The following is a 25,293-nucleotide window of genomic DNA, read 5'->3' as shown; positions in this document are numbered from 1 at the left end:
AATTGGGGGGGCTTCAGGAGAGCTTCCACCCTGAGGAGGCCGCAGAGTCACCCCAGTTCTCCCCATCGGGGGCTCGTGCCCCATTCCTCCCTCACCTCCTTCCACTTACCCCTCTCTAGCCCCTCTTCCTAATGTACAAAATAAAGGACATGTGTGTTCAAAAATAGAAACTCTCTTTATTGAACAAAACTCGGGGAGACTGGGAAAAGGAGGTGGGAGAGGGGAAGAGAAAGGGTGGCAGAGGGGAGGGCAACTAAAATGATCAGGGATTTAGAACAGGTCCCATATGAAGAGAGGCTAAAGAGACTGGGACTTCTCAGCTTAGAAAAGAGGAGACTGAGGAGGGATATGATAGAGGTCTATAAAAGCATGAGTGGTGTGGAGACGGTGCATAAAGAAAAGTTCTTCATTAGTTCCCATAATAGAAGGACTAGAGGACACCAAATGAAATGAATGGGTAGCAGGCTTCAAACTAACAACAGAAAGTTCTTCTTCACAAAGCAAATAGTCAACCTGTGGAACTCCTTGCTGCAGGAGGCTGTGAAGGCTAGAACTATAACTGAGTTTAAAGAGAAGTGAGATCAAGTCATGGAGGTTGGGTCCATGGAGTGGTATTAGCCAGGGGGTAGAAATGGTGTCCCTGGCCTCTGTTTTGGAAGGCTGGAGATGGATGGCACGAGACAAATGGCTTGGTCATTGTCTTCGGTCCATCCCCTCCAGGGTACCTAGTGTGGGCCGCTGTCGGCAGACAGGCTACTGGGCTAGATGGACCTTTGGTCTGACCCAGTATGGCCATTCTAAGCTCAGGGCTCAGGGTCGGGGGTCTTACTGCACCACCTTGATTTTCATGCAAACCTGCTCCTGGGTGGCCAGGCTGGCAGCTATCCTGTCCTAGACGGCCACTTTCCTGTGCGTAGTGCGGAGGTCATGGATGAGGTCCACGATGTCCGCACTAGACCAGGCGGGCGCCCGCCTCTTGCAAACCTGGGCAGGCTCCCGGGAGCTGCCAGCCTGGTCCCGGGAAGAGGCGGAGGGCTGGGTGGCAGCGGGTGGCTGGCTCGAGCTGTGCCAGGTGCAGGGTCTGCTGGCTGGGTGCTGGCAGGCTTGCACCTGGCATGGGCACCGTAGCCAGCCCGTGCCCCTTTAACGGCTCTGGGGCCGGGAGGGGGGGCAGACGAATTTCCCTGGTGGTGCCCAGAGTGGCCACCAGGGAAAGCTGGGGAGGGCTAGCCTCCCACTAGTTCGAATTAAGTAGCTACACAGCCCTTAATTTGAACTAGTTAATTCGAACTAGGCTTAGTCCTCGTAGAATGAGGTTTACCTAGTTCGAATTAAGCGCTCCGCTAGTAATTAAGTTCGAACTAGTGGTTTGCCTGTGTAGCGCCTATCAAAGTTAATTCGAACTAACGTCTGTTAGTTCGAATTAACTTTGTAGTGTAGACATACCCTTTGTGTACTAGGGATGGGAAAGGTTAACTGTCACCCTAAATGGATAGTGCTTACTGGTTCCAGTTAACTGGTAGGGGCTGGAGCAGCTAGGCAGGGGGCTACTCCAGCCCCTCAGGGCCCATCATAGGCAGGTTAGATGCTAGCTCCCCGGGATCAGGGCTGGCAGCCCTTGCTGGCCCCAGTCCTCTGGAGGCAGCTTTGCTGCCACAGCAGAGCCTCCTCCCCAGGAATGGGGGCAGCCACTCTTGCCGGCTCTGCTCCCGGGGACGTGGTTTTGCTGTGGCAGCTGCAGCCCCACTCCTGGGGAGGCTTTGCTGCAGCCTCTGTAGCTTATTTAATAAGCTTTATACTGCAGAGCCCACAGCATGTAACCGTGTAACCACTAGGATTGTTAGTGGTTACATAGTTACCTTTTTAATCAATTTTTTACATTCTTAGTGTGTGCACTCTACATTCTACTGCAGCTTTGAAGATATAACTTTAGATAGATAGGTCAGCCAGCATCAGCGTAGCCTCTGAGGGATGCTAGAACAACATGGAAAGAGGCCCTGCTGTGGACAGGGTTTGAATCTTTGTTTCCTCATGGATTTCGGCCTTCACAGGTTTTAAGGCCGGACCTCAATTGTTCGCCATAAACTTACAAGTCCCTCTCAATCAAAGGGAGCTTTTGGCAAAAGTGCCTCAAAAGTGGACGTCAAAGGGACTCCTGAATCCTGTTACAGATTTTACCACAGGCAGGTAGAGAGACCCATTAAAGCTTCTAACAGAAGCACCAACTTCTAGTCTAGCTCATTAGCCACAGAGCTGTTCCAGTTGAGTTGTTATAGCAACAGAGAATGATTATGTCTGAAGCTGCTGTGTGGAAGATACTCAGAAAAGTATGTGTTTCTTTCTGTTTCTGCACTTCCAGGATGGTTTAATGTTAGTGTTTGTAATCCCACAAACTTTGAAGAAGGTAAAAGACCTGAAATGATTTGGTCAAATACATTGGGAACTAAGACAATTCAAAAGAACAAGGAGTTGTATTTATTTTATGTTACACTAGAATATGTACTTGATAATGAAGAGAGTTTTGAACCACATTGAAACAGAATTAAACTGTTTGGCGTCAGCAGATCTTGCTGCCTGTTCTCAAGGATTTTATTTGAAAAATAGGGTGGGTATTCTAATTTTAGGGCCCAAATCCTTCAAGTTTTGCCCTTCATTGAGATGAGAGACTGGGAATTGTGTGTACTTCTCAGTGCATTACAATTAAGAACTAAAAGGGAGTTTTGGCCGAGAATGCCTGAAGAATTGGCCCCAAAACATTCATTGTGGCTGGAGGACTGAAATAGTTTACAGATGAGATTAAAGTTAATCTAATTGCTGTATCCTAGCAATCTATGAACTCATTTAGACATCTGACTGGTTAGTGTGTTGTTCAGAGTCTCTGGACTAGCAATAGCTATTCCTCTGTGTATCCAGAAATTTATAAATACTCTTCAGCTGAGTTGCCTGTAAAAGGACCTTGTCTTTCTTACACGCAAGACTGGGTAAATAGATTAGGTGCACTTACTGGTTCAAACAGCTTGAGTGAAATTGAATATGTAAAATAGTTGGAACTGAACAAGTCAGTCTCTTTAGCTGGAGTTAAAATTATGAGATTTCTGTTGTGGCTTTGTGTTTTTAGTTATGCTTGACTGAGTCACATTCTGGAGATTATTTCATATCAAGGCCTGTACCAATAATCCATTTAAGGTAGAAGTGGTGCTAGTATTTCAGTAAAATGATAAATTGTAATATCACTTCCCATTGCTATATGGGTTTCCTTGCAGAGTTTAAGGGATGAGGAAATTTTTGCCTGCTGGGATAGTCATAATTCACATGGGCTGCCATCCTCCCACCCCTCACCCTGCTTTGGGGCCTTTCTATTATAGTGATCTGATGGACGAGGTGGAGAGGGTGTTACTAGGATTCTGGAAGAGGCTTTTGAAAAGAAGTCCATATAAGATAGAAGTAGACTGTCTTTATTCTCCCCACCCTCCACATCTGTACCAGAAGAAGGAAGAGAACTGTTTATGCAGTATGGTTTTAGCCAGGTTAGTCCCAGGATATTAGAGAGATAAGGTGAGTGAGGTAATTTTTTTTATTGGACCAACTTCTGTGGCTTGAAAGCTCATCTTTCTCACCGACAGAAGTTGGTACATTAAAAGATATTATTTCACCCACCTTGCCTCCGTACTGTATTTGTAGACAATTTGATTCTGCACAATATGTACATCATAGGCCTTATGGATATTGGAACACAGAGCAACTGCACAGTCCCATATGTATGAGCTGACGCTGTTCATGTTACTGTCTTCTCCTCATAGACACTAGGAAAATACAAGAGATGAGTATGAGCTGCAAAATCACTTCTGGATCTGAGCTTCCTTGTGTTTTGGGTTGGATTTGGGGGCTTTGTTTGTTTAGCCCAAAATAAAAATAGTCTAGTTGCAAAATTTTGTTCTGATGTCAATCTAACCAAAGTTTGAGAGTGTTTAAACAAGTGTTTTGGGTCTAGATCATTCACATTGAGAAATGGAACAATGGAGCCATTATGTTATCCAGTAAATATAGTCTTGTCTCAATTGTGATTAATTTACTACATAGACGAGGTCTTGAAATACATGTAGGGTATTTTGGTCGATGTAAGAATCAGATAAGAATTAAAATCCTTTTGTAATCCTTTTGTTATTCTCTTTAATCTTTCCTTTAATGATGACCTAAAATGGTTGTAAATATCACAGTGTAATCAATGCCCTGGCGCATTTGTGGTGGAAAGTCAGCTGATAGTAACCCATGTTCCACAGGGGCATCTTGCATTGGCTGTGCAGCCCAGAAGAGAAGCAGAGCCAGTATGAGCAAATCTAGATAACCTATGGGATGCACTCATTAGCTGCCTTTGTTAGGTTGCCCTTGTCAATGTGGAACTCATGGTGTCCCAGCTAGAATATGAACAGTCTCCTATGGTGGAACCCCAGGAGGAGACTGAAGGGGAAGAGTTGATAGATAGATATGTTTGTAATATTCCAGTGGGATGTTCCTTATTTTATTTACCACAGAGTTTTCTGGTACCAGAACATGTGCCTAACCATAAAAGCACCTTACTGCTTTGACCTAATTCATCTCTGGTGTAGGTTAACAGTTACTATATATATGAATCCTGCCCTTCATGTGTATTTTTACTTTTGCTAAAGGCAAATGTACTTTTTGAACCAGGGACTGATATGCAGCTAATAAAAACGTTGGCTCCACCTCTGCTGTCCTAAATTGAGCAAAATTCCATAACAGAACTTGGCCCTTATTAATGAGCTGTCAGAACTGACAGTAGAGTGGAAAATAAGGTTAGCTGCAAACTACAACTCTTAGGGTAGGTCTACACTACAGCATTATTTCTAAATATCTTATTTCAAAATAGTTAATTTGAAATAAGTTATTTCAAAATAATGCGTCTACACACAAAATGCATTTCAAAATAGCATTTAAATCTATTAGCATTCAGAATCGCATTTAAGGCTGTCCAGAACCAGGTCCGGCTGGGTATCAAGTCAGGAGTTACTTTGTGTGGCTGTTGCCTGAGGCTATCTGAGGCCTGTGCTTAAAAGGACCCCCCTTCCTCCCCCCCGACAGCCGGTTCTCAGCTTTTCCTGCTTGCTTGCCTACCTCAATGAGGGACAGAAAAGCATTTTGTCTCTGTGTGCTCTGGTTACCCTCACTTGGGATACCACAGCACTTTGCAACATGGAGCCAGGGCTGCCCCTGGGCACTCTGGTGCTTCTTGTGGACGCGTTGCTGCGAGCCTGGCTGCACTTTCTGCAGGCTGCCATCCGGGAGGTCCATCGGGGGGCTGTCAGTATCCAGGAGGCCCTGCGGGAGAGCTTGCACCCTGAGGAGCACTAAGAACCTCCTTGGTCTCCCCCACTGGAGGCTTGTGCCTCATTCCTCCCTCACATTCTTCCACTTACTCCTCCCTAGCCCCCCTTCCTGATGTCAAATAAAATACATGTATTTTCATGAACACAAACTCTCTTTATTTAACAAATCTGGGTGGGGGGGAGAATGAAACTCTGGTGAGGCTGGGGAAAGGAGGCAGGAGAGAGGAGAAGAGAGGGTGGGAGAGGGAAGAGGGAAACCTGGGCGGAGGGAGCTTGAAGGGGGAAGCAAGGGGAAGATGGGGGAGGGGAAGCTCAGGGGTTGGGGGTCTTGCCAGACCAACTTGAGATTCATGCAAACCTGCTCCTGGGTTCACATGTGGCCTTTGGTGGCCAGCTATCCTGCCATAGACAGCTGCGTTCTTCCGTCTAGTGCGGAGATCATGGACGTTGGGGGTTCTTGGTTGAGGCCACCAGGGCACCCTGGAAAGGTTGGAGGCCCCCTATTTCTAAATAAGTGTCTACACAGCACTTATTTTGAAATAGCTATTTCGAATTGGGTGTTATTCCTCGTGGAATGAGGTTTACCAAATTCAAAATAAGCGCTCCACTATTTCAAATTAATTTCAAAGTAGCGGTTTGCCTGTGTAGACGCTAGTAAAGTTATTTCGAAATAACTTTACTGTGTAGACATACCCTTTGTATATGCTCAGTGCACATATTCTTACCTGAGCTCCCTACACAAAACCAGGTAGAGTTTTATATGAGTATTAGCACATGTCCAAACATGCCTACCTGAGATTTTGCTAGGTAGGAGATAGATAAAGAAGTGGCAAATGGTTATGAAAACAGAATCCTATTGAACGATATATACTTTTATGTATGTGGAAATACCATGAAGATTTGCATACCTGGGAAAATAATGCAAAAGATGTTATGCAAATTTTTAATCACATTTAAAAATGAATTTGCTTCAGATATGCTCATGTGCTTTTTGTATTTGATTTCCATAATAATTTGAGCAATAAGGTTTTACTTACACATCTATGAAAAAGGAATTTCAAAGTCACACTCACACATGTTCATTGGGGGCAAACTCTTAAATTAGATGATACAGGTATTTGTGCTGCAAGTATTTTTATTCAATCGGGAGAAAGGATCAGGATCACATGGTTTATCTGACCAATGGAAATGAAGCAATATGGATCAAATTTCAAATACCAGCACTAATCTGAAAAAATTCACTGAATATGTTTGAATAACAAATACTTTCAAGAAAATCATAATCTGCTCCCACATATCCTGGGGCCAAGAAAAGAGGGTGAATTCATTGAGAATTATTCATTCATCTCAGCAAACAGTAATGCACTATAATGTAGCTTTTACCTCTGCTCTCAGATTAGAGTGTGTCCATTCAAGAATCGGGTTTGCCAAATGAATCAAGAGTCACATATGAAACTAATCCTTTCACCAGTGGGGGGGGGGGGGGGGGGGGGGGGGGGGAATCATGGATTACTTTTTATTTTGGTTTGTCAGCTAGCACCTTATTGCTCCCTGATTTTTCTTCCAGCATCAGCACCCCAGTCTGATGAAGGCTCTGACATAGATTCTGAACCAGATTTACCTTTAAAGAGAAAGCAGCGTCGAAGTCGAACAACCTTTACTGCAGAACAACTAGAAGAACTGGAAAGAGCTTTTGAGAGGACCCACTACCCTGATATTTACACTCGGGAAGAACTTGCACAAAGAGCCAAACTTACTGAGGCTCGGGTTCAGGTACATGTTTAAAAAGCTGTCTAAAGAAAGCAGTTTCCTTTTCCATCAATGCCTACATTTATTAGAGGTCATTTTCTTTATGTTCCTGCAGAACTATAATATGGGGTACAAGGAAAATGAGAAGCTCAGGGTGTTTTGTTTTGAGGGTTTTTTTGTACACCTGACAATGGTTTTCTAACATTCATAACTGTAGATCACTAAGAAGGACAGTTTTTGTTATTTATGGATCATAGTATACCTACATGAATGTAATAGAAGGAGATTAGAGAAAAACTTTCTATTTTCCCAGTTCATTTAATTTGTGATTTTGACAACACTCTGTGTACAGTTAATTTCACTGTTTTCCCTATTTAGCTAGTATCATCAGCAACACAGAATAGAAAAAAAATAGAAGAAAGCAGGAGAATTTGACTGTAAATTGCAAAAGTTGTCAGAGTGACTTTGGTGTTTTACCTAAGACTAATTGCACTTTTGAAGCTGATGAGATTTCAAGTTTATGGTGTCTCCTTTCAATCCCATTGTTACTACAATTAAGAAATCTTTGGACATACATATTGTCAAAATAATATGGATCTGAGTATATGTAAAGTAATTAAAATTCTGGTAGAGAAAAGAATGGTATTATATAAATAGACATAATATGGTATTCCAACTCCCTCCCACTCCCCTTTGGCCAATTCCAGAATGGATTGTCCCGTTATGTTTTGGTTCAGACACTTTCTTCTTCATGGTTGCTGAAGGAAACTACATGAAGTACTTCCTAACAAGTCCAAAATCATGCAACACTTGCCTGGTTTGGGGTTCCATTTCTAACTAAAAACTAGGATATAATTTGCTAACAATTGTGATCCATTCAAAGGATTTGGTCTCCATTTTGAAGCTAGTATTGAGTGGTCTCGGGTGTTGAAATCATGCAAACTGTGCATCTGCACATATTTCAGAAAGGAAAAACAAATGAAATTTGATTGCTTTGGCTGCATTTTGCTTTGGTGTTTTGAGTTCTTTTGAAGCTAAACCGGGGGGTGAGTGTGGGGAAAAGGGGGGAATCCCAGTAAATTGAAACAATCAAAAACCTTGCACTAACCCTTGAAAAATAAGAGTGCCAATTTCAGCACAGCTCTGTTGTGAACACTTCCTCATGGACCCAGCCATTTTGCCCAAACTCAAGGAGGCATAGTTCCACTATTAACGGAACATCTTAGCTGAGAGTGGGAACCCTTCAAATCAGATGGCAGGATCCTAAATGGAATTGTATGGCACTAGACTAAACTGGGTAGTGACAAGGGAATGTGCTATGCAAAGAGAGCTCTGATCTCCTACACTCGGTCTGGTAGGAGTAGAACTAGACTCTGGGTCTGGTATTCCAGGCTACATTAACTTTAGTGGCAAATGTGGAAAAAAAATACAAAGTTATTTCTGTTTTTCTAAATTAGTGACTCACAGAAGAAAAGCAGAACTCTCATTAACATAACAGCTGTCTTAATGTGGCTTTAACCCTATGACTTCTTACATTCCTTATGACTTCCTCTCTGACCTTAAAACTCTCAGCACTGGTATGATCTACAGCTTCACAAATTCCCTAGTTCATCTAACATATGGATCTTTGACTTAACCCAGCTTGGAAGGAAAGATCCCAGTCAATCAACGATTAAAATACAAGAACAAATCCTCTTCTTGATTCAAGATTAACACGTGAAGTATCCAGTCAGTGGGTACTTGTTTATTTTTCTCCATCTACCTGGAACACTAGAAGTCTGGCAAAGTGATTCAGCACCAGCTAAAGACTGTACACAGTATTGTATAAAACACGTGTATGAAGGACATGCTATACAGGAAGAATCATAAAGGGATCATTGCAAAGTGATTTAAAGATGAGAGGGTGGATGGTTATAATGACATTGCCTTTGTAGTTCTGCTTTATCATGGTTTGTTGATTTGCATTTTTTTGAGTGAGAAACAATCATAGAATCATAGGACTGAAAGACACCTCAAGAGGTCATCTAGTTCAGCCCCCTGTGCAGTTTGGAGATTCTTAAGAGCAGGTTAGATAATGAAGGATTCCAACAACCTCCCTGGGCAATTTATTCTAGTGCTTAGCTACCCTGACGGTCAGGAACCTAAACCTAAGCTCATTGCTTATTGTTAGATCCCGAGAGGTTAAAAAGAACAATATGATTGGAGCCTAAGAAAAGTTTTCATTATCAATAGCTGTGTCATCATCTCCCCCCCAGTAGATACTGTTTTTATCATACAGAGAGCCACTGTTGTATGTCAGTTACTAATCTTTGTACACTATGAAATATGTGCCACAACCCATCCTCCTCCAGCCTCTTCAATCCTCAACGTGGGAGTTCCATTCCAACACAGCTCCTCCGCTGGAATGGGGCTGAACTCTGGGAAACCATAAAAAGTTTGTTAGACTGAGAAGTTGTGAATGGTTAACTGGTTGTGAAGGGTTGTGAATGGTTAACTGGTTTCTAGTAAGCATCACCCTTAGCGGGTGACGCTTACCAGTTATGGTTAACCAATGGGGGTTGAAGCAGACCCCTGCCTACCATGGGTAGAGAGCTGCTCCAGCCCAACGGGGCCTACCCTGGGGAGCACTCCAGCTTGGCCAGAGCAGCCCCCATCCACAGTGGGCCCAGCCCCACCAGAGCAGTGTGCCATGGGCAAGGGTGCTCCAGCCTGGGTGGACCACCTCTGCCCACAGTGGGCCCAGCCGGGTGCGCTGCAGACAGGAGCAGTTAACTGGTTAAGCAATATGTCCCTACTGAGGAGTTGCAAATTTTGCTCCTTTAGGGTATTTCTACATGGTAATTAAAACCATGTCAGCTGATTTGGGCTAGCAGGGCTTGGCCAAGGGGTAGTTATTGGAGGTGTAGGTAGTCAGGCAGCCTAGACTCTAGGACCCTGCATGGGGGTAGGTTTTCAGAGCTTGGTGCTTCAACCTAAACCTAAATTTCTGCATTACAATTAAACGGCCCCTTAGCTGAGCCCCGTGGGCCCAAGTCAGCTGGTGCAGGCCAGCCGTGGATATTTAGTTACAGTGTAGGCATACCCTTAGACATTTTTTACTCTAATATCTCTTCATCCCTGTCCCCCTTACAGTGTTCTAAACTCTATTACCAGCTGAGGGAGTGGAACAAGGGTAGAACACATTTAGAGCCAAAACTGCATGAAAATTATAACAGAGAGTTCAGTTATGGATGCAGCTTCTCCTTCTCCCCATTCCTCTGCAATTCCCACTATGGAATCATAAGATATAAACAGTATGATGATGGGTAGGTGCAGAGATGGACAGAAAGAGCAAAGAGTGGCATGGAGACTGGGGCTACTATCCACTTCTTCAAATTGTACTTAGAATTTGACCTCCATTCTCAATTAGATGAAGGTTTGTTTCTATATACGTGTGTGCAATAGTAGTGTTTATACATGTGATAATCAGGCAAATGGACATAGGTTAGGATAGAAAGGAAGTGGGCTTGTTGTGCATGTGGGTAGCTCGTGAGTGTGAGGTTTGTGTAGTAAGGCATGAGAGATAAAGTTGTACACATTCAATAGCGCTTTTGCTGGTGATGTTGATTTGCATTTTTTTTTCCTCAAGTGATGCTCTTGAATTACCTTAACTTTATGCTAATGATGGGGGGGTTTTGTGTGTAGAAAGTTATGGAGCTGGCTGGGAACAGCCATTCCATTCTGCAGCATGGAATTTCAACCTTTTTTATTATTTTATGTTGTTGTTCAGAATTGGAAAGAAAAGCCAAAATGCCTTGGGAAATGAAATTTACAATAAAGAGAAATGTTTCATTTTGCTTTTGACTCCCTAATAATATAAAATAATAAATAATTAACTTTTTGTTTCGACATGAAAAATCAAAATGCTGTTATTGAAAATAGTATTTCAGCAAAATCAAAACATTCCTGGGTAAAGTTTTCAGGTTTTATGAAATGGCATTTTCCAACAGCAAAATCTTCCACTGCAAAATTTTCAATCAGTTCCATTCACTAGCTCTTCTAGTGGTTGAGGGAAAAGCAGTAAATGTGATATATCTTGACTGTAGTAAGGATTTTAACAGTCCCACATGACAGTTTCAGTAGCAAACTAAGGAAATGTGGCTTAGATGGAATTACTTTAGTGTTCATGTACAAATGGTTAGAAGACTATACTAAAAGAGTACTTACTAGTGGTTTGCTGTCAAACTGGGTGGTCATATTTAGTTGTCTCCCACAAGAGTCAGGCCTGGATCTTTAACTATTCAATATTTTTATTAGTGAATAATGGAGTAGAGAGTATACTTTTAAAATTTGTTTATGACACCAAGATAAGAGGAGTTACAAGTACTCTGGAGGACAGGATTAAAATTCCTAAAGACCTTGACAAATTGGAGAACTGGCCTGAATTCAACAAAATGAAATTCTGTAAAGACCAAGTGCAATTGGAAATAATGGACATGGTGATAGCATGTTGAAAAGCATTTGGAGATTATAGGGAATCATACATTAAATATGAATCAACATGATGTATTTGCAAAAAGGGTATATCATGCTGTAGTGAACTAAAAGAGGTTTTGTATGTTGGCATGAGTAAAGCCTCAGCTGGAGGACTGTGTCCATTTCTTGCTGCCAGACTTTTGGAAAAGATGTGGGTTAAATTGAGAGAGTCCCGAGGAGAGCAATAAAACTGATAAAAGTTTTAGAAAGCTGACCAATAAGAAAAAGCTCATCTGCCAGTGGAAAAACTCTAAGTCCAGAAGTCTCAAGTAATTTAAAAAAAAAATGGATATCCTTTTCATAGCTATTTAGATACATGTTATGTTTTCTTTCTTTTGTCTTTTCTGTAGGGATGGGAAGGGGAGGGGAAAGGAAGGCAGGAGAGAGCAACAAAGAATTTGCCATCACTTTTGTTAGGTTTTAGTGAGCTTTTAAACTTGAGATTTTTAAATCCAATACAATGGATTTAATAGTTTTTTTTCACTCTCTCTGTCATACAAACTGAACTCATGTGCTGAAGTCACTGAAAAATTGTGTGAAAGGATGAGCTGTGTCAAGAGCCGAATTATAATAGATTATGCTTTAGATATCTTTTATAATTTTTCAGGTCTTGTTTTAATATAATACAATAATTTGATGTGTAAAATTGTCAGGGCTCGACAAACCACTGAATCTACTCGCCTATGGCGAGTAGATTTCAGCCAGTCACTGCATGCGCCCCATTCACCGGTGCTTTGTGCATGCGCAGTGCGGGGCTGGTGAGTAGCTCTCACCGGGGTTTGTCGAGCCCTGAAAATTGTTATTTGCCCATATAAAATATTTTTTAATTTAAATATAAATTTAAGGTACTTTTTAATTTTTTATGATACATATCTTGTTTTGTTGAAATAAAAACAAGTATAGACTGTGGTTAACCAAATAGAACAGGCTTCTGTGAAAATTTCAGATACTTTATAAGTTTGAGATTTTGCATAAACATATAATATTCATGCAGTTGCAAAAAAATTGACATATTTATTGATATAAAATTAATATACATTTGTGCTTTTATTTGGGAATAAATAAATAAATAACAAAATGTTAACAAAATATCCCCCACCTTTCCCCCAGAGCCAGGCACTCCCATACCCCCATTCTAACCCAATCCCCCTCTGCTCCCCCAGAGCCTCCCCACTCTAATCCAATGCCTTATCCTTCCCCCAGAGCCAGGCCCCCCCCCCAACCTAATGCCTTCCACCTCCCCCAGAGCCAGGCACTCCCAGCTCCCCCGCCCAGCTTAACGCCTGGGTCCTGCTGCCGCCACCACAGATTTCTTCCTCAGGCACTGCGGCAGCATGAGCATAGTGGCCAGCTGTGAGCAGGTACCTGATGCCTGTGCAGAATGGCCCGGCTGGTCGTGAGCATGTGCTGGAGCGCCAAGCGCAGCGTGGTCTGGCCGGCCGTGAGCATGTGCTGGATGCAGTGCACAGAGTGGCCCAGCCGGCAGTGAGTAGTCACGGCAGCTGACCGGATGGCTGTGATCTGCACTTGGCCAGGTGCTCCGAGCAGCCAGTGGGCCGCACTTTATTGTTTTATAAAAATGCAGTGACGGGCCACAAAAAATTTCAGTCTGGCTGCATGCGGCCCTCCAGATGCCTGTTTGACATGCCTGATATAGATGATAGATGAAGGTATAGCTTCAGAATCACTAAACACCTTTGGGCACACCTCTCTTGTTACCCTTGCTTCGCTATAAGGAACACAATCTGTTTTGAGGCATATCCATTGTACAGTATGTAAGGAAAAAAAGAAAGAAAATACTTTGTACAATTTGGTAGAAAATATCCACATAATTACTGACAGGAATTTCTCTATCTATAGATTTATACTGGCCAAAAATGGTTCAGTGATTTAAAATGTCAGTGAAGAAAGGAAGTAATTCTTTGATCCTGTTTTCTAGTTCTCTGCTGCCCAGGGCTCAGATTTGGGATATTTTAATTGGTAAATATATATTCAGTAACAAGTAAATTAAAATATTTGCTGAGAATACTCAATTACACCATTTTAGAAATGATTAAATGAAAACATTAAATCTGAGATTTTGGAAGAAATTTAAGGAAGTTAAGTGCCTTGAATTTCAATGGAAGTTGGACACAAAATACCTCTTTGGAAATCCCCACCTAAATTGTTTTGTGAATGTTGTCAGTCCAGTGGAAAACTTCCTGTATCACAAAGCCCACCATCATAATTCTTCGTAGAATCAATAGAAAGGCTACAGTCTGAATGGGCATGGAACCTAAATTGCCCTCTGGTGTTCAGAGGAGCTGGAACAGGATAGGAGGAATTGGTGGGGTATTGTGAGGAAGCTGACCTATCTAAGGTGTATCTGTTCCAGGGGTCCATAGGGACTGATGTCAACTCCTTCCTTGTTCAGAATAAACATTAACGGTTTGATCCAAAGTTCACAGATATCAATGGAAAGACTGATTTCTGTGGGCTTTGGATAGGGCCCTTGTTTTCTTTGAGACATTTTGCTTGAGGGAGGAATGCAGACTAGACTGTTGCAGAACTCCTGACTCCAGAACTGTCACTATCAATACAGCACTTTTCCCAGCACTAACACAATGCAAACATTTTAGGGCAAAAAAATCCCTAATGCAAAATAAAGAAAAACACCATGAGGCAAAAGGAGCAAATTCTTTGGCTTAAGTTAAAAATGTCATTAGCAATATTCAGTCTTTTGACTTTGATATATCTTTGTATGTCTTTGGCCCTCATTCTAGCAAGGGCCAGAGGGCAGTTAGTGCAAAATATCCACTGATTTCTTACAAAATTCACTTCTCAAGTGTTTTGCCCATTTGGCTTAGAGATCACACTGCCTTAAAAGCACATAGAAAACTCTGTTTATGATAAGACCGTTGAAATGTCAAGGGTAATTATACTAGTGAATAACTGCATCTTTTAAAGAACACTCAGTTGAAATGTAGGAAATATAATATTGGGCTGATGAGGTACAAACTGCTTATACAAAATATGATGAGAAAAGGCAAGACATAAATACAGTATTACAAACTAGAAAATTTACCTGGCATTGCTTCGGTCCTTACCTCAATTCATTTTTGCTTTTTTGAAAAAGAAATGAAAATGTGTATGATTCATTTAAATCGTTCAAACCAATGGGAGTTAGGCAGCTCAATACCTTTCAGGTTCTGAGTCTAAATATCTAAGTCACTTAGGTCCTTTTGAAAAGTGGACCCTGTGTCTTCATATATTTTTGCATGACATCTACCCAAATGGTGCCCTGGTTTTTGGCTCTGTGTGCTACTACAATATAAATATTACATAATAGATCATATTTACTATTAGGGCTCAACATTGCATAGAGATATCACGTCTCTTCTGGATGTATATTATGTGGTAGACTGATTATGCATCACTTTTGCTAGCACAAGCATTCACAGGGGCTATTCTACACATCACATTGAAATGCTCAGTGTTTAGGGCCTGCTCTCCCAGGCTGTGTCCAGACTCAGGGGTTTTTTCGAAAAAAGTAGTCTTTTTTCGAAAAAAAGTAGCCTTTTTTCGAAAAATCTTCACCTGCGTCTAGACTGCAGCCGCGTTCTTTCGAAATTAAATCTAAAGAATGCGGCTTTTCTTTTGACGGTGGTAAACCTAATTCCACGAGGAAGAACGCCTTCTTTTGAAAGTGCTCTTTCGAAAGAAGGCGTTCTTGAAAGCAAACAGGCTTTTTAGAAAGAGAGCATCCAGACTCACTGGGTGCTTTCTTTCGAAAAAGCGGCTTGCTTTTTCGAAATTCCGCGTGCAGTCTAGACGCTCTCTTTTGAAAGAGGCTCTTTCGAAAGTATCTTTCGAAAGAGCCTCTTTCGAAAGAGGCTTGCAGTCTAGACATAGCCCCATTGATCAACTCCTGCATTGCCCATTTGCCTGCTATTACTTGTGTAAGTTAGTTACACCGTATAATCAACATGTAAAATAGCTAAGTCACAGTCATTGTGGAATTTTGGTTCTACCAGGCATGATGGTGCAAAATGGAGAAAGTTAACATTTGGTCATAATTATCTTGCTCGCAGCAGAGGAGTAAGAAAGAAATGCAAGGGAATTATGAGCTCCCTATATCTGAGGAAGTAATTCATTATATGGGGACTTTCAGAAGAGCGGGAAACATCCTGCTTTTCTGATGTGATATATCAACACTGTTTGAACTGGTACTGATATTCCACTGTGCTACTCCCATTTTGTACCTGATAGCACCACTGATTTCAATGAAGGTACACAGTGAAAAACTAGAGTAATGCAGTTGTAAATCAGGTCTCAGATACTTACATATATAGTAAGGAGCCATCTAATGTTTGTGAGCACGTTTATTTTGTCTTGAATTTTTTTGAAGTCAGCTGACACTATGGCTGTGTCTACATTGGCATGATTTTGTGCAAAAGTGCCCGTTTTTGCGCAAAAACATGCTGCCTGTCTACACTGACGGGGAGTTCTTGTGCAAGAACACTGATGTTCTAATGTGTGAAATCAGTGCTTCTTGTGCAAGAACTATGATGCTCCCGCTCAGGAATAAGCCCTCTTGCGCAACTGTTCTTGTGCAAGAGGCCAGTGTAGACAGGCAACATGAATTTCTTGTGCAAGAAAGCCCGATGGCTAAAATGGCCATTGGAGCTTTCTTACGCAAGAGCGTCTACACTGGCACGGATGCTTTTGCACAAAAACACATCTCTTGAGCAAAGCACATGCCAGTGTAGACGCTCTCTTGCGTAAATACTTTAACGCAAAAACTCTTGCGTTAAAAGTATTTGCGCAAAATCTTGCCAATGTAGACGTAGCCGATAAGAAAATCTAAGATGTGTAACCTAATAGTAAAACCTGTCATGCTACAATATACAAGGATGCATGTTCAAAATCCGTATGTGCTTATTTTAAAAAAATTAAGCACCATTTGTACTGAAAAAGGCTTGGTCTACATGAGAACATTAGGTTAGTTTAACTACATTGGCTAGGAATGTGAAAAGTCCACACCTTTGAATGGCCTTGTAAAGCCAACCTAAATTGCTGTGTTGATGCTAGTTCAAATGCTAGCTGGTTTGATGGAAGAATTCTTACATCAGCCTACCTACCGCCTTTTTAGGAAATGTATCTTTAAATTAGGATAAGAGAAAGCTTAATACCAAATTTGGTGGTCTTAGCTCTCACTGTTTAGGAAGAGTTCTTGAACAATGGACTTGCAGACAGACAAATGGACTCAGACAGACAAATGGACTCAGACAGATGCACAAATCTATAAAATCTATATAGAGATTAAAGCTTTGTGCACAGCTGTAGCATTTATACATTCTATAAATGAACCAGGTTTGAGTGAAATCCGGGGTATGTGTACATGTAACATACAAAAACAAGTATTAACATAGATCATGACACATTATGGAGTCAAGTTCAAGGTCTCTGTCCTTACGTTTAAACAATAAGTGGTCTTTCCTCAGCATATCTAAAAGATCACCTAAAGCTCTGGGAAAAAGACCCTGGTTGATCTCAGACACAATGGACTATCTACCAGGGTAAAGCTTGTCTGTCGGTGAGAGAGAGCTTTCTTTGGGGTCATTCCTGCACTGGAACGAACTCCCACAAGTCTCACTGAACTTTCTGTTCCAAGTGGAAGGCACCTTTCTTCGACCTGCCTTCTCGATGAGAAACATAGAGCAGCATGTATATTTAAAAAGAAACTGAAAAAGAACAAAACCTACATAATTCCCCCCGTGGAGGAGAGAATGAGGGAGAAAACAAACCTCCCGACAAACATTTGTCACATCGCTTAACATGATACTGGAAGGTGGTCAGACACTATGGAGTAGAAGAAATTATGTGGAATAGAACAGAAGTGTTCTAGGATCTTTCACTTTGCCTTTCTTCTGTGAAAATGGAGTTAAAATACCCACCTCACAGTGGTGTTGTAGAGCTTAATTAATGTTTATAAAATATGTTAAGATCTTCAGATAACCTGGTGACCTGAGGAAGGGAAGAGTTGTGCACAAGGTGCTGGTTAGTGAATGAAGGAGAAGTAGTTATTGGTTTTAGCAATTCCATCTGTGTTTCTATTATAGAACTTGCTATGGTGTTTGTATTTTGATTTGTACCTGGGAGTTTATTTTACTTTTTTTCTTTTTATAGCACAAATTTTATTCTGTTGGGTCTGTTACTACCTGCTCTGTGTTCTTGGGGAATGAGGGCATAGCATCTGAAGCCCATACGTGCAGGGTGGGGCAAAGATTGCGAATGCACCCCTGCATAGTTCCCCAAGTAAGAATGAGGACAGCAATTCAGGCCGGGCTGAGTAAGGCGTTGCCTAAGCCTCCTTCCCTCCTACTCCAGTTGGCAAGGGGAAGGCTGGGGATGATACCCCCCCCCCCCACACACACATACCCCTGGAGTGAGGCTGGGGGTGGGGCTAGGCTCCTTTATATTTAAAAAAATTGCAGTCCACATTTACAAAAAAAGCACCCCCCCAGAAATTCCCACATACGGGCCTGATATGAGTCCAGTCCTTTGTGAAAAACTGGGAAAAGTGCACACAAACATAAGAAGGGACTATATAGGACCAGTTTTCATTATACAGTGGCACAGCAGCCCAATTTTGAAGTTACATGGGCCGTATATTCCCAGGGGGAGGGGAGTGGGCTATGGAACAGCATATGTGGGACAGACAGATAGACCAAACATACTCAAATGCTATTACGTCCCTCGGAATGCAGAACATTTGAGAGGTGAAACACAGGAGTGCCTTTTAGACATTGTACAGCATTCTATTTTTTGACCACAAATAATGTCACTGCTAGCTCTGATCTGTATTACTATATTTAGATTGGTGGTTCCTAAACTGGTCTGTGGAGCACTTGCTGGTGGACAGTGATAAAAACTGGCTGATCATGTGGGTCTAACTCTGCTCCTTATTACCACCTGCTAAATTATATTGAAAGAAACTAAACATAAATTAAACATTGTACTAATATTAATTTGCCTGGGAGTAATTGTTGTAGTTGCTTCAGGAATAGTATGAGCTTGTGTGTGAGAAGGTGGACAGTCTGCATAATTATAAACAGGAGGGCTGATGGCAGTGAAATAATATTCCTCTTGCATGTCCACACTATGAAAACATTTGTGAATGTCTGATTGAGCAGCTGGGTCAGATTCTTACCTGGTATAAATCAGCATAGCTCTACTGAAGTCACACCAGACCTGGCCTGTTACAGTTAGGGCTATCTTTTTTAAAACCCATAAAAGAGAGCTGTGTATGGTATAACTCATAACATGCCATGTATTTCTGACTAAGTAACAAGATCCTGCTTTTTATTTCTCAATGGTATTCCATTGTAAGTAGGGCACAGAATGCTTGGATCATGAATTGAAGATGGTTTGCCTGGAAATGCTGTGTTTATTGAAGAAAGGTAGATTTCTAGATAAGATATGCATAGCTAATCCTAAATAATAGCTGGTTTGTGTCTCACACTGGAAACAAATTTCAGGAATGGTTCTATGTGAAAATATGATCCAGACCTATGGATTCTTAGTGTGAGGTACTACGTACCTATGAGAATGCATTAAAAGCTTCTAGGAGGGACTGATTTAATTTGTGTACAAAAGTCTTTGGTGTTCACATTATATCTTTAAAGTTCTGTGTAGATTATTGTACAGCCTTCATTACTTTATCACCTGAATGCCTTCCATTAAATGGCAAGACTAACATTTGTCACATTAGGCACTTGCATTCATGTTTAAGCACATAAATAAGGGAGAATTGCAGGTTCTTGTGAGACTTATTTAGTTGTTACCATATGGATCGGTAATGCCTAATTTTAAACACCTAAGTTTGAAAATATTAGTCTAAGTGACTTGGCAGAGGAGGAAGTACCTGAGATGAAGTTAGAGTGTATGAGTTCCTAACTTCCAGTTCCTGTTCAGGCCACTAGACCAGGTAATGTTCTGCCATGGATTTATTTCATTGCCATGACGATTGACTTCTATGGTAGATATGGAGATTTTAATTCTTTTCAAATGCAAAATACTTTAAAATTACTGCTATCTGTAAGGTGTATATGAAAAATATTAAAAGTACAAAATCAAATGTAATTAAAACATTTGTAGGTCTGGTTTAGTAACCGTCGTGCAAGATGGAGGAAACAGGCAGGGGCCAATCAGCTGATGGCTTTCAACCACCTGATCCCAGGAGGATTCCCACCCACTGCCATGCCAACCCTGCCAACTTACCAGCTATCTGAACCCTCCTATCAACCCACCTCCATTCCGCAAGGTACAGTAGAAGACAGGTGTTACATTTCAATGCTGTTATCAGTGGTTTTCCATATAAGCCCACTTTAGAGAGATTCTGTTCTTCAAATTTAGAAAATGGTCTGGGTGAATATAGGCTTCAAGCCCGCAAAGCTCTTATTCATCTGCTTACCTTGAACATATGAATATTTCCATTGGCTTTGCTTGTGTTAGGGATGTAATAGTGTAGTCAATTAACCAATTAACTGATAAGCAAAAGCTTATAGGTTAATGCGATAGACTACACGCATTTCCTCCCCTCCCCTGCCAATACATTTTTTAACAGACTGGCCAGGAGCCCGGCTCAGTCTTCGATTGTGACAGATCCAGGACTTACCCTTGCTGCAGCTCTGCATTTAACGTGTATTAGAAGCCAGGCAGCAGACAGCCTGGCTCAGCTCCAGCTCATGCCAGGTCCAGGAGCTCAGCTCCTCCAACCCAGACAGGGGCTACTGCTACTCTGCACCCTCCCCTACTGATGTGTCTTCACTCTGCCCTCTAGTAGTGCATGGTGGAGGAGAGTTTGTCAGTCACTGTGTTCATTCAGTCTTCCCTGTTGACACTGCCAACTGGAAATGTTTGTGCCTGATGTGGATACGCGTCCAGTATAAAGTGGACTGAAATTGTCAACTGTTTCACACATGTACTGAATAACCATCAAGTGATGATAAGTTCAAGTTGCTTCTAGAGACTGGATCACAAACTTATTGGGAGCCTCGTGGTTTGGGAAAAATGGGACCTAGATATTATAAGACCAGTTCTCTGCCCCCCAAAGCTTTGTCCATTATAGAAGTGTGTGGGGGGGGGGGGGGGGGGGGGGGGGGAGGGATGGAGGGCGAGGGGGGTAACTGCAATTTTTTATTTAGGCCTCCTTCCTAGTAACCTTTGGTGATTTGGGTAAAATGAGATCTGGATCCAAACCAGAGGTGGATAGTTTTGCCAAACCGAAATCTGACTAAGGAAATTTTGCAAAATGCCAAATTGGTCCTATCACTAGACACTACCAACCAGGGCTGAGTTTCTGCTGGTGAACTGGAGAGGAAAGATTATTTCCTGTCCATAAGTAGACCATGTGCCCACTAGGAATCATGTGAGAATCTCATCTTCAGGTAACTTGCATAATGTAAATGTGTCATGTAGGCGGGAAAGAGGCTTATGTTATCTGTTTCATGTTTTTTTCCTCCTGGTAGCTAAATAGTGAGTAATCTTTCATATTTACCATTGGTTTGACTAATATTTACATGCTAGTCCAGGCGAGTTCCTCTCGGTGTTGAACTTTACATAGTGAATTTATGTCAGAAATCTCTGAAGAAAATGTGCAAATTTGTTCCTTTCCCTTCTAGCTGTGTCTGATCCAAGCAGTACAGTCCACAGACCTCAGCCTCTTCCTCCAAGCACTGTCCACCAAAGCAGCCTCCCTTCAAATCCAGAGAGCAGCTCTGCATATTGCCTACCCAGCACCAGGCATGGATTTTCCAGCTATACAGACAGCTTTGTGCCTCCATCCGGGCCCTCAAATCCCATGAACCCTGCCATTGGCAATGGCCTTTCACCTCAGGTCAGTCCTGTGTTTTAAGACAGAAGATTTGCTGTATACCAGAACCAAAGAATCTATTCCCTGAGGCCACAGTATAATGAATTGCCAAATTTAAACCATAACATATTCTTTATACAAGCCACATGATTTCAGTTTGCTAGCTTCCTCTTTTTCCAACTTGCAACTTCAAAACATATAGCTTATATTTAATTTCATGTGATTTATAATGTAATCATGCACACGTCGTGTTTACATTTAGTTGTCAAGCATTTGTAATGTGCCACTATTTTCCTTAAGATCCATTCCTAGGGAAAGAAAGTTCAAGAGCGGTTATCTTGTCTGATTTAATCAGCTTTTTATGAATACAGTGCTTTTTAAAGAGAGGATAGAGGTTTTATGAAATGGCCTTAGAAATAACAGAGAAGTTATACTAGCAAAGGTGCAGCTGATGAGAAGTACAGATCACGATGAGCTTTAATCAAGTTATAAATACATAAATTAGAAGACTTACCGTTCTTGGGTAATATATAAATGCTCAAATGCCATAATTGTTTTTCTAATTTGCATGAGCTTTTCTTGGGAGATCATGTTAATAAATTGCCTTGATAATTGAGTGTCAAAAGGTTGGTTACATTTCCTACAAGTGGCATCTGTCTGAAGTTGATATTATTAGCAATTGCTTACATATCCTGTAGTTTAGTTTATTAATGTGAGCTTCACCCAGGTGCTTGGAAGAGCTGTCCACTAAAATCTGAGAAATGTCACAAAGGGGATGCAATCTATAATTACAATCAGAAATCTCTTCAGGGCTGAGAGTGAGAGTTTTAACAGCTTTATCTTCTTTCTACCCTTTTTTCCTCTCAGTGGTTAGGAAAACAGAGAGAAGCTCAGAATGACACAAATGAAAAGTGAAAAGACAATTATACTCAATTACACACTAATCACTGACTATCACCACTGCCTAAGCAGTGAGAGGGCATTCTAATAGGCAGAAAATGAGATTTTAATGGCACAAAGGGTGGCCAAAATAACGACTCGTATATCTTTGCCTCCTTCGTTTTCTTCAACTTGTGGTTTGCATCTCTGGAATACAGTTCCTGGTTCCTGCACAACGGTGATAACTCTGTGCAGCTGAAAAGTTCAAAGGCATTGGAGTTGAAAAGAATGAATAGCAAAGGCAATGAAATAAACATTTTTGCCTAAAGGCAAAAGTTCATAAACCCTTTTTTGTAACAGTAAATGTAATTAAGTTTCATAGATTCATATAGCACATAGTGGAACACAAAACTTTATGGCTTTAAACCTCAGTAGAAAAATACCAACATAAAAACAAACGGATGTACATCCAACAAGACTTTAATGAATTTTGTTTTAAGAATCCTAATTTCTAAATGCAATCTTCAACAAAAGGCATAACATTATATTAGTAATTTCATTTTTCAAAATGACCAGATCCATAGTATTCAAGGCTTCCATAATTTTGACATAAAAATCTTTCCAGGGTTCCAAGTTAATCCATCAGAGGCAGTTTTCAACATCATTTTCAGTGTTAAATCTGTTCTAGCTATGGAGAAGTGTTTGTTTTTTTCTTCAAAAAGCTTTGATATGAAAGTTAACTGTTGCATTGAAGGAGTCCTGTAACATTTTGGTAAAGTTAGATCATTACCAACACCAACTGAAGGAACAAGTTTCCACCTCCAATATCTTGTTGTGATCGTTTATAATCAAAGGAGATCTTAAAACTCATAAGACGGACACCGATGGTCATTGTGATCTCCAGTTCTGTGGGGGGCCAGCCCCCATTTAGCAGTCAAAATTGTCTTCACATGATGGAACTTTGTGCCTTTTAGCATTCCCCTAACTTCCCCCCACCAAGTACTTAGAATTTCTAGCCTTGCTTTGCACCTTTACCATGGGCCATAGAGGCAAGTTGGTCAATAGAAAAGAGTGCTGATGTCATTTGTTTGTCACTTGAACAGACTTGGTCACATCCACTTCAAGGGAGAGAGCTTTTGAAAGTTTACTGGCAGGGTATGGAAATGTTTAAAGTTAAACAAATGCTGAAGAAGCCCCTCTGATGGCCTGGCAAAAAAAGTTTAGACAAAGTTGGTGTTTGGGCTGCATTTAATTCATAGTTATGGGACCTACAGATATAGGAACCTAGCAATATAAGGAGAAGCTGAGCCTTCATGTTTTCATAAGTAAAGTTCTGTCCCTTTTGCTAGCCAAAATCAGCTTGAAGATATAAATTGCCCTACACTAATTGCTGAGGTTGAAAGGAACAAGCAGCTGGGTTCCACTTCTGCAGCAGAAGATTCCAGAGGATGCCAGACACACAATTTTAATGTATAAAATGTCAGATAAATTGGGAGTCTGTCCCACACAATTATCTAATGGCAACCCTCCCCATAATGCTTGGCTCAGCCATCCACAAAGTTCTCTGTTCCTCAAGAACAGGAATTAGTCGTGTTTGGAGGTGAATTGAGATGGCAATAAAAACTGTTTCACAGGCCTCTCCAAAAATTCCAAAACCAATTCTGCTTTTAGGACTTTATCTAAGAAAAGGTAGCGGGAATTTTCCCAAGGAGACATAAGCACTAAGCTGGAAGAGCAGGGTGTGGGAAAAGATTTTTAATGAGAAATTGAGAGCTTCTTTGCTTGCTGGGGAATTTTTACCCCTTTGAAATCTCTGTATGCGCATGAGCAGTTAAAATGATATTTGCATCCATGACTGTCTCCCTGAAGCAAGCACCTGGGAAAAACTATGTACGAAGCACAAACTGAATTTATGGTGAATTATAAGAAGAAGAAAAAAAATACTACCTTCTGGAGATCCTTTGTGGTAGAGTCCACTGAAGTACCCAGAAAAGTCTGGTATTAAGATTCACCAGAGTTGATTCTCAGATGATATAAAATACTATAGCTCCATTGACTTCTGTTTATACAAGGGGATCCTCTGGCCCAAAGTTCTCTTACAGCATTTTATTTTGATGCAGTGTATTCCATTTCTTTTTCTTGCTCCTGAGCCTAGAGACAATTAAGTTTCTGGTTTAAGACAAACATTGTAGCCAAACTGAAAGCAAAGGGGGAAATATTGGAGGAAGTGCTACAGTGCTACAGTTTTGTTATTGTTTGTTAATTTCCCACGAGGGTAACAAACTTTACTCAGAAGCTCCATGTGTTGGCATTTGGGTGGTGGGGAAGGGAGAGGGAGGAGAAAGGATGGAATGTTAGCATCCAATACACCTGGCTTTCTGTGCTAGTGATTCTCTGGAAAATAAGATAAAGGTTTGTGTATGCAAGTTTAAAATAAAGAGAGGGAGTGGGAAGTCTTAAGTGACCTCCTAGTATTCAGCATTTACCTTCCGAACAAAGAGATAGTCTGCAGATCTCATCAGGATGATTGAGTATTGGTCTGCTAAGTCTGTTTTACCCATTATTACCTGGCAGTGGTGAGAAATCCTCTGTGTTAGAGACTTATAAAAGGTTGATCTTAATAGAAAAAAGGCAGTGATTAATAGCTCAGGGAATTGGTGTTAAGTATTGTCCTTGTTTGCATTTTACAAAAACAAAAATCCATCTCTGCCAGTGAACTGGAGCTTTATGAATATAATGTCAGAATTGAGATTATTAGTGTGTAATGTATGTAAATTGCATATTTTGTGTTGGCTATGCCTATTATGCAGCTTCTTGGTTTTCATGCATATATTTATTGGAATATTGTAGTTCCCTTTTAAATTAAATTTCAATTGCTCAATGCATTTTCTTTTGACAAACATTTGTTAATCCTGAAACTTATTAGGGAGTAGCATCTAAGTGTTAATG

The 25,293-nt window shown here is 41.1% G+C and overlaps 1 protein-coding gene across 2 annotated transcripts in view; it reads left to right on the top strand.

Moving 5' to 3' along the window:
* The window catches only part of PAX3 (paired box 3), a 108,123-nt gene that overhangs the window by 71,115 nt on the left and 11,715 nt on the right, over positions 1-25,293 (top strand). For both annotated transcript variants that reach the window (XM_006134835.2, XM_006134834.2), the window contains exons 5-7: positions 6,913-7,118; positions 19,749-19,914; positions 21,275-21,489. In XM_006134835.2, coding sequence (XP_006134897.1) covers positions 6,913-7,118; positions 19,749-19,914; positions 21,275-21,489 — 587 coding nt within the window. The remainder of the gene's footprint in view (positions 1-6,912; positions 7,119-19,748; positions 19,915-21,274; positions 21,490-25,293) is intronic.

This window comes from Pelodiscus sinensis, chromosome 10 (assembly GCF_049634645.1).
Source record: "Pelodiscus sinensis isolate JC-2024 chromosome 10, ASM4963464v1, whole genome shotgun sequence".
NCBI classification, from domain to species: Eukaryota; Metazoa; Chordata; order Testudines; family Trionychidae; genus Pelodiscus; species Pelodiscus sinensis.
The sequence above is the reverse complement of the archived record's forward strand: the minus strand, read 5'-3'. Positions and strand labels throughout refer to the sequence as shown.